Source organism: Pundamilia nyererei, unplaced genomic scaffold (assembly GCF_000239375.1).
Source record: "Pundamilia nyererei isolate P.nyererei 1_Seehausen unplaced genomic scaffold, PunNye1.0 scaffold00020, whole genome shotgun sequence".
Taxonomy (NCBI): Eukaryota; Metazoa; Chordata; class Actinopteri; order Cichliformes; family Cichlidae; genus Pundamilia; species Pundamilia nyererei.
In genome coordinates, this window is record NW_005187421.1 from 520,021 (window position 1) to 529,037 (window position 9,017).

The 9,017-nt window shown below is 39.2% G+C and overlaps 1 protein-coding gene across 2 annotated transcripts in view; it reads right to left on the reverse strand.

Annotated features, from left to right (window-relative positions):
* Nucleotides 1-3,291: 3,291 nt before the first annotated feature.
* The window catches only part of LOC102213818 (C-terminal-binding protein 1), a 26,751-nt gene continuing 21,025 nt past the window's right edge, over nt 3,292-9,017 (reverse strand). For both annotated transcript variants that reach the window (XM_005726461.1, XM_005726460.2), the window contains exons 8-11: nt 8,875-9,005; nt 7,575-7,702; nt 7,297-7,411; nt 3,292-5,916 (exon numbers count right to left, since the gene is read on the reverse strand). In XM_005726461.1, coding sequence (XP_005726518.1) covers nt 5,721-5,916; nt 7,297-7,411; nt 7,575-7,702; nt 8,875-9,005 — 570 coding nt within the window. In that variant the 3' untranslated portion in view covers nt 3,292-5,720. The remainder of the gene's footprint in view (nt 5,917-7,296; nt 7,412-7,574; nt 7,703-8,874; nt 9,006-9,017) is intronic.

The following is a 9,017-nucleotide window of genomic DNA, read 5'->3' on the forward strand; positions in this document are numbered from 1 at the left end:
TATTGGAAAACTGAAAAACAACAAGTCCCCCGGAGTGGATGGCCTGCCTGGGGAGTATTACAAATAGAATACCTGTGCTTAGGTATTGGTATGTATGTATGTATGTATGTATGCGTATACATGTATATATGTTTTTTCTTTTAAATTAAGTTTTTGAATAACCCTCACCATTATATGCTGCAGATTTGGTCTCAGGTCATGTTGTTGATGTGAATTGCCTTGTTATTTTTGGCAATAAAAGTTTTAAAAAAAATGTTATAACTTGACCATCTGTATTGTATTTTTCCTTTCTGTGTAACATCATCACTCTGATGCATATCTGTCTGCCTTGGAGAGGGAAACCTCCTCTCTTATTCTTCCTGTGGTTTCGTCCATTTGTTTCTTCCATTTGGGGGCTTTATTTATCTAAAGTAACAATCTAGAGTAAAGCGGAGTTCCCAAAATGATTTCCTTAGAGAGCTAATTTGACAAAATGAAAGTCACTGAGGCATACTCCTGCTTCGTATTACTAGTTACACATCTTATCAAAGCAGTCAAACCTAGCTCCAAACCAAACAGCTGCACAAGCTCATTTTCTGTACTAACAGTTATCACATATCAGTAACCAAAACAAATTTAAGTTCCCATTAGTAACTTCTTCGTGTTTTCATTTCAGTGTCAAGCCCAAAAAAGGTTTCTCAATATCTACTGTATCTGTATTTATCTATTATCTGTATTTTAAGCTTTCTTTGTTTTTTACCCTTAATTATTATCCTTTATATTTCTTATTAATGTATGGGATTTGTGCATTTGTGTCCTCCCTACACAAGAGAGTGTGCTGGTGTGCTAGGTTTACTTAAAAGTCATCCTCTTAAAACTTAACAGCTGCTCCACAATAGCTGATCATGACAAAGCTAAAATATTTACCTAATGGCAGATTATTCTTTTTTTTTAATATCATTAAGATGTCTTTAAAGTTTTTTTCTAATCATATACATTTAATATTAGCTAGTATTAAACTCTGTCGAAGTCCTGTTGTTCAGCACCCAACATAAAATGTCACCAGGGCTCTATTTTGCAGCTATTCTGGTGCATTATTTAAAATAACCACAGACTCTGTGAAAGTGGACATTGTTTGTGTTTTTGAACTTTCAAGTTCTGTTTATTATTAAATGTTAAAGTTTAAATTTTCACCTTTCTGTATCCCATCTATGTTTCCAATACATACTGCAAAAGCTACCCAAGAGTTTCTGAAGGCGAAGAAAAAGGACATTCTACAACAGCAAAGGCAGTCACCTACCTCTGCAGAGTAGAGCCTGCTTTTCAGCGACTAAATACAAAACTGAAGGAGAGACCCACAAAAAAGCAGCAACTGAACGTGGCTGCAGTAAACGCCCAGCAGAGCTGGTGATGTCCTTGATTTCTAAACTTCAGCTGATCATTGATCGCAGGTACTAAAAGTAGTCATTATATTTCACCTTATGTTAATTTGTCTAATTAATTTAAGCCTCTAAATAGACTACCGAGTGTCTGATTTGGACTGCACTGTGTTGGTGTACAGAGGTGAGATTACAAAAATTATGCCAGTGTTCAGAAAAGTATACGGACCTACCTTTACGTCTATCTGCCTCATAGCTGATAGATTTCTATTCTTTTTGAATTGAAATGAAATTCATTATTTATTGTGGATCCGTAGCTTGTACAAGATTTGCAAAGACATCTGACTTCCTGTTTGCTTACTCAAAAGTCCAGTGATATGGATGACATTTTATTGATTTTGAGAGTTTTAAGTAATAATTTTGATGCCCTGTTCTTCTGTCTGTGTAAAATATAATTCATAAACAATTCTCTAATGATTGCACGCTATTACCTAATATTCCGCACCAGGCTTTTTGCTTGAGCAGCCAATAACTGCTGTGCTCGGCTGAGCAGTCCAGCAAGAAATATTGACACCCACACATATAATGTGACACAGGTGCGTGGTATAAGTCTGGAATAAGACACAAAGATGAACATAAATTTGGTGTGAATACATTTAACACATGCAGGTAGCAGAGCAGATTCAGATGTTACATCTGGCTTGGATGTCACAGTGGCTGTTGCAGTTGTGCTGGTGACATCTAGTGGAATAAAGTAGGATATATATTCAAGGTTGAACAACTCCAAATGAATCATATTGATTAAGTAAAAAGATCAGAGTGTGTTGTGCTTAATTATAAAAAGAGAAACCTATCTAATGTGCCACCTTTGAGCAGTGTAGTAGTAAATGTGACAGCAGTTTTAAGTACTTGTCATGTTTAGTAGAAGAGCATAAAGGAAGACTTTTTTGTTCTGGATAATATTATGTAATAATAACTAAGCTTGTTTATCCCTTTAATTCTTATTCTCGGTTGACTATTGCAATGTTTTTTATTTGCATCCTTAAAAAGACCTTCAGACAATTACAGTTACTTCAAAATGCTGCTGCTGGAATTTCAAAAATCGTTTGATTGTCACCTATCTGCAGTTGCTTCTATTAAGCTATAGATCTGTATTCACTCAAGTCTTTAAATGGCTTGAGCATTTAATATATAGATGTTTGATACAAACCTGGTTTTTAATGCTGTGTCCCATTTACCTTGGAAGCCTGATTTTAGAGTTGGGAGTCACTTCACTACCCAGTTGAGCGCGTTGAAGGAGTAAAGTCGGAAAAGGAAGAAAAAATAGGGATTGTTTTGCTCTTTAGCCATTCGTGCATGTCTAGCAGTACACCGTGGTGCTTGTTTTTTGGGGGGATAAAGCTCAGTCCTTCCTCTCCATGTATTGTATTTAGAAACTCACAATTGCACTTGTCAGTACAGATTGCTTATGCTTTACAGTGGCATTTACATTTGCATTCACTGCCACCATCCTATATTCTTAAGCTGTGATTGGTTGAACAGCTTCAATTTTACAAGTTGGAAATCCCAGTTGAGAACTTTGACTAGGAGAGCTGGTCACCTCGTGGTGTAGAGATTTGAAACTTAACAAATTTAGCCACTATGCTGCCCATTGCTGGACTAACTACCCTACCTTACGATTATTAAACTATTAAAACAGTTACTTATCGTGTTGTATTGACCACTCAATTCTTTGTTTTAACTTAATAATTTAAAGAATGAGCTTCAAACATCAAATTGTGGTGTGTGTTCCATAAACATTCAGTAATCGTTTTTTTTCTTGGTAAATTTACCAAAATTCATGCTTACTTTAAATCAGAAATTCTCTCATACTCTTGTACATACTCATAACTTCCCCTTAAAACCAAACACATTGGCATTAAGGAAGCAACCATCACCTTTCCACAGTTTATTTCTTTTAAAATAATTCATACAAATGCATACAGTCACAAACGTATCTTTGTCAGGTTGTCAGTTTTGACCAAAAATAATGATATTTACTGTAGAATATAGATTATGTATACTGTATATTGCTACGCCTACTACTTTACCATAAAGGGGACCAAGGTAGGCAACAGTGGACTGTGTGTTACTACCAGGGATGGAAATTCAAGGAGCACCTCGACACTTAAAAAGCTAATCTGATGTGGCGCCCATCATTTTAATAAAGGAATGCTCGCAGTTTGTTTTAGAAAGAAACAAGCAGAAGACTTTCGTCCACAGAAAAAGAATGGCATCTTGTTTAAGATTCAAGTTCAAAACAGTTCAGCATGATGTTGAGGATTTTGGGGCTCTAGCCTGGCAGTACCTTCAGTATGAGGCGCCCCTTTCAGATATCGCTGGCAAAATTTCCATCCCTGATTGCTACGCTTACTACCTAACCATGAAGAAGACCAGGTAGGCAACAGTAAACTGTTTTTTTACTACTCAGCTGCTGGTAGGAGGGGATCAGAAAGCACCTTCACTCAGATGGCTGGTTAACATCAGCACGCGAGAAAAGGGTTTGGCAGAGTTTTACGCTTGCATGACACTGTACTCTTCTTGTTATGTGGGAATGTAACCTGTAAGAGATTTAATTTCTGAGAGATTGCTAGGCTAAGTTTGGAATCAGTTTCAATTTCAGGTGTTTATAGTTCGTATTAAGTATTTTGTTAATGGCAGTCTTTGTATTGATGCTTTGTGGAGAGCACAAGCCACCACCCCTCCTCCCAGTGCTGCTTTTTTAGACACAGATACAACCAACTCACATTGACACAGGCAGGCAGAACACCATATGTACACATAGACACGGAGGCCACAGAGAGTGGCTAAACGGTATACTCAAGGAAGGACCCATCTTGAAATGTTAAAGGGATAGTAGTCTGGATAAATGAGATTTTTATTTTTATTTACTGACTTTGCTTTGTATTTTAAAATGTCCTAAACAGTATGAAGATTTCGCATGACTGTTTCTCATCTGTCAGTAAACGTTAACTTTGCTTAACTAGATGTGACATCTGGGAGTGAGTTTAGAACTTCAAATGGAAAGTTGAGTGTTTTGCAACTCTTCGGGCTGATTGGAGAGATCTATATCTGCAAGGGCAACTTCAGTAATATACTGACTTTGCAGCATGATGAACCATGACTCAGTGATTCATCAAACTGTTCATGCTCCATGACCTGCACATTTACTGTGTGTGATAGGGGTACTGTTGTATCATTAGACAGGACAAGATAAACATCCTTGTTTCTCAAAGTGCAGTCTGCTACAAGCTCTCAGTGCATCATTTTGTCGACATATATATTAATAGAGACAAGGAGATAAGTTCCCAGCCTTGGCATACCATTTTACCGCTTTCTTGCAGCCTTTCCTCCCACAACCCTCTTGATTTCGGTCAAGCATTTAGACAAGTCCCAAGAGCAAAGTCACATGCCCCTTAAACATAACTAACAAAAGCAAACATCAGTTCAACTTTAGCTCTTGTTAAAGTTCTTTTTCTAATGTAGCGGGACACGAAAAGGCAAGCAGGTAGAAAAACAAAAGCACTAAGTGGCATGAAAAAAGAATTTATAAAACAAAACTTAAAAAAAAAAGAACAAAAAGAAACAAAAAATAACTAATATACCAACTGCGGAAACTTACTCTCCTGAGATGGTGTGCAAAAAGCTGCCTCTTTTTGGGGGGGCTTGCTAATTTGGGGACATTAAAATAAAAAAAACGGATATTGTATTCTCCAACTGGTTCAGCTACATAGAGAGATCACCTTTGCTTTTGTTAAGACTCGAATACAAATATCAGTATCTTCTTGCTTTAAGTCTAAAACTGTACACAGACAGGTTACATTCATTTTATAACCTACTAACTTTGCTTGTACATCAAACTAAGGAAAAGACACAGAAAAGAGAGAAAGACATAAACCCCGCCCCTCTAACTTTGGACACACTACAGTCTAAGACAGAGGAATTTGATCCTAGTTTTTTTCCCAAATCAACAGATAGTTATTGTTATGTTGTTGTTTTTTTTATTTACTTCTGGCACAGAATCTGAAGATCATCCAGCGATCGGAAGACCAACTTCTGGTCGGGGCAGCAGACAGCTGCCTTGCTCTTTAATTCATCACCACCTTCCTTGTCTTCCTCTTTGGAGTGTGAACCGGCTGTTGGAAACCAGTTGCCAGAGAGTTCTTGAATTGATTGTAATTGGGACGTCAACCGGTCAATCTGACACCAAACCTGATAACAATTGTCACTAGAGAACTTATCGCAATGACACCGGTTGCTGTGCCAACCACCACCACTCACTAGACAACACGGGAACGTGTGTGTTTTGTGTTTGTGGAGGGGCTACAGCTGGTCATTTGGATGCTGCTCTCTGTCGCCCTCTGGTGGCTTCACTGTGTTCTGTCCGGGAGACGGGGCGTGAGGAGGGTGTGTGACGGCGGGCGGAAGGGTGTGCGCGATTGGCACGGCGCTCTGTACAATGCCTTCAACAGGGGGAGGGAGGCCGCCAGATGGCAAGTTCACTACTCCTGGGGGATACCTGGTGGTAACAGACATGGGGAGAGAATAAAATCTGAGAGAATAAGAACTGAGTCATCTTAAACGCAGTTAAACTAATATGATTAAAGGCATTTTGTAAATTCACTTATGCAACCTTAATAACTCACAGGGTAGTGTCTTAGAAAGGATTCACACCTTACTTGACAGTAATAACCCACACCTTGGGTCATATGACCTTCGATGACTCACATGATTACAGGGTGGGTCAGTAAATCTAAGGTCCAGCTCCAAGAGGACACCCCCACCAAGGGGGTTGTTCATTTCAAGCACTCAACAAAAACAAAGCTAAACACTAAACATCTTAGAATGGATAAAAACAGGAATCGCAGAAATGATAAAAGAGTGACATAACTAAAGCTGTTCGATATAACGATATATATCGGATGACGATATAAAAACGTCTATCGTTTCATTTTACGCTATCGTTTGTTTCGTGGTGTCGCAAAATAAACTGTTTACGGCAACTTATGTCTAAAAATTTATCGTTTCATGTATCGGTTAAAACACTCGACTCCAGCTACAAGACGCGCAGCTGGAAAAACTTCCCGCAAGTCGAGCTGCCCGAGATTCACAGAATTTACAGAAAATGTTACATTTTTGTGATTTATATCGTTATCGGACGATAGATGTCTTAATATCGGGACATGAGATTTTGGTCATATCACACAGCCCTAGACATAACCATGTCCACATGTTAAACATTAAAGACAACTTAAAAACCCCATGGACACTTGACACTACTTCCGATTACGACAGCATGTTTGATTATTGTGTGTCGCTGTGGAATATTTAGATTTGCTGTACGTACAGAAATTTAGCCTCCATTTTTTGTGGTTTGCAGAAATCTGATTTGAATATAAACTAATAATTATAAGTGGGATATTCATTACCTTCTTCACATCACCAAACAGTGCTTTGCGTAGTAGATGTAGTGCAGTGTTTGGTAAGCTGAACTGTGTTGCTATTTCAGGATGTGATACACCCTGCAAGCACTTTTCAATACCCCAGCAGCCAGTGTTTTGTTGTGCTGACATTGCCTGGCTGAATTCCTCATGGCAGGCAGCGACGCTGTCTACCCATCAGTATAATTATAGACTGCCGTGCGACCTCTCTTATCGTGTATAGTCAGAGCTGTCATCACATCTGCGAGTACTAACAGACTGGAAGTCAACAGGGCAGCAACATGCTCCTTTAAAGCTCGAGTACATTTGAAAGACCAAAACAAACATCAACTGATGATTGTAGCTCTTTTACCCTGAAAGCTTAAGGGTTAAGGTTTCCATAAAGTTGGAAAATATGTAGAAATAATGCCAAAAGAAGGAACAACTAAAAACCCAGTCAAGTAATTGCTGGTTGATACCTGTATGCCCCATTGAGCTCAGGGTGGACGGTAGCTGGGTCAACACCTGCCCAGTGGTTGTTCTGGGTGAGGAACTCTTTATTGACGCAGTTCTTTAGACTGTCTGGGATGCGACCTTAAAGAAAAGAAAAATAGGATAGAAGAAAAGGAAAGAAGGCCCTTAAAATTCCTCGACAGGAAGCATGGAATTCCTTAAAATACCACTTTTTGGGCTTTTTTCATCAGAAATCATGCTGTCTGCTAAAGTTTGTGTTTCTGTGACCGTGTGTGTGCACTACCTGTCACAGCCCTTCGGATCTCCCTGGCTGCTTCCTCTCGCATTTCCAGTGATGCCTGTTCGCTGTACCAGGCAGCGTGTGGTGTGCAAATCAGATTGGGGGCATCTTTGAGCGGACCCTGACTGAAACTGACAAATACACAAGCAGTACAATCACTCTGAGCTGCAGCAAAATGATTTTGTGCACCACAAAAGGCTTTTGTTTTGTGTTTATTGATGACCTATGCTGTGGCACAAATGTCATTGAATACCATGATATTAAACATAAAATTAGTAAACATTCTTGTAAACTGCCCCTAATTCTTCATGGAAGTGAAGTAAGATGCTGCAAATATTCAACAATGATTTTGGTCCATAAGATATGAAACCATCGTGCAGATTTATCAGCTGCCAATCCATGATGCAAATCTCCCGTTCTATCACATCTCTAAGGAGTAATATTGGATGAACATCTGCTGACTATGGAGGTTATTTGAGGACTTGAACTGATCGCTATGTTAAAAAAAAAAAACAGTTTGACATTATTTGAGTTTCGTGACATGGTGTGTTGTACTGCTGGAAGCAGTCATCAGAAGATGGGTACACTGTGGTCACGATAGGCTAGAGAGGGTAGGCAACAATGCTCAGCTAGGTAATGGCTTTCAAATGATGCTCACTTGACAGCAAGGGCCTAAAGTGTGCCAAGAAAATATTCCCCACTCCAATACAGGGTAGGGCGGATCCATGCTTTCAGAGCCTGACCCTACCATCTAAAGACTGCAGCAGAAATTGAGACTCATCAGACCTTCTATTATCTTCTATTATCCAATTTTGGTGAACCGTTGTGAGTTTTAGCCTCAGTGTCCTGTTCTCCTTCTGCTACTGTAGGCCATCTGATTCAAGTTTCAATGGGTTGTGCATTCAGAGACGTTCTTCTGCATACATTGGTTGCGCTGAGTTATTAGTTGAGATTACTGTTATCATCCTATCAGCTCAAAGCAGTCTGGCCATTGACCTCTGACCTCTGGTATCAACCAGGCATTTTCTCACAGAAAACTACCACTTAATCGATTTTTTTTTCTCTTTTTCTATTTTCTGTCAGCCTTACAGATGGTTGTGTGAAATCCAGTTAAATCATCTTTCTTTAACATTCTGATGGTTGCCTTGACTGAGTTGCTGCCATACGATTAGCCGATTAGATATTTGCATTAACCAGCAGTTGACTACATACCTAATAAAGTGGCCAGTAGCACTGATGGAATAATTCATGAATTCATTAACGATGAAGTCAAATATAGCTAGCAGTTAAAACAGGAGGTTACCTGAAAGGCTCTGACTCATGAACATCCAGGGCAGCTCCACGTATCCTTCCCTCCTTCAAGGCCTGAGCCAGAGCCTTCTCATCCACCAGACCCCCCCTTGCTGTGTTCACCAGAAACGCCCCCTGACGCATCTTTAACACACA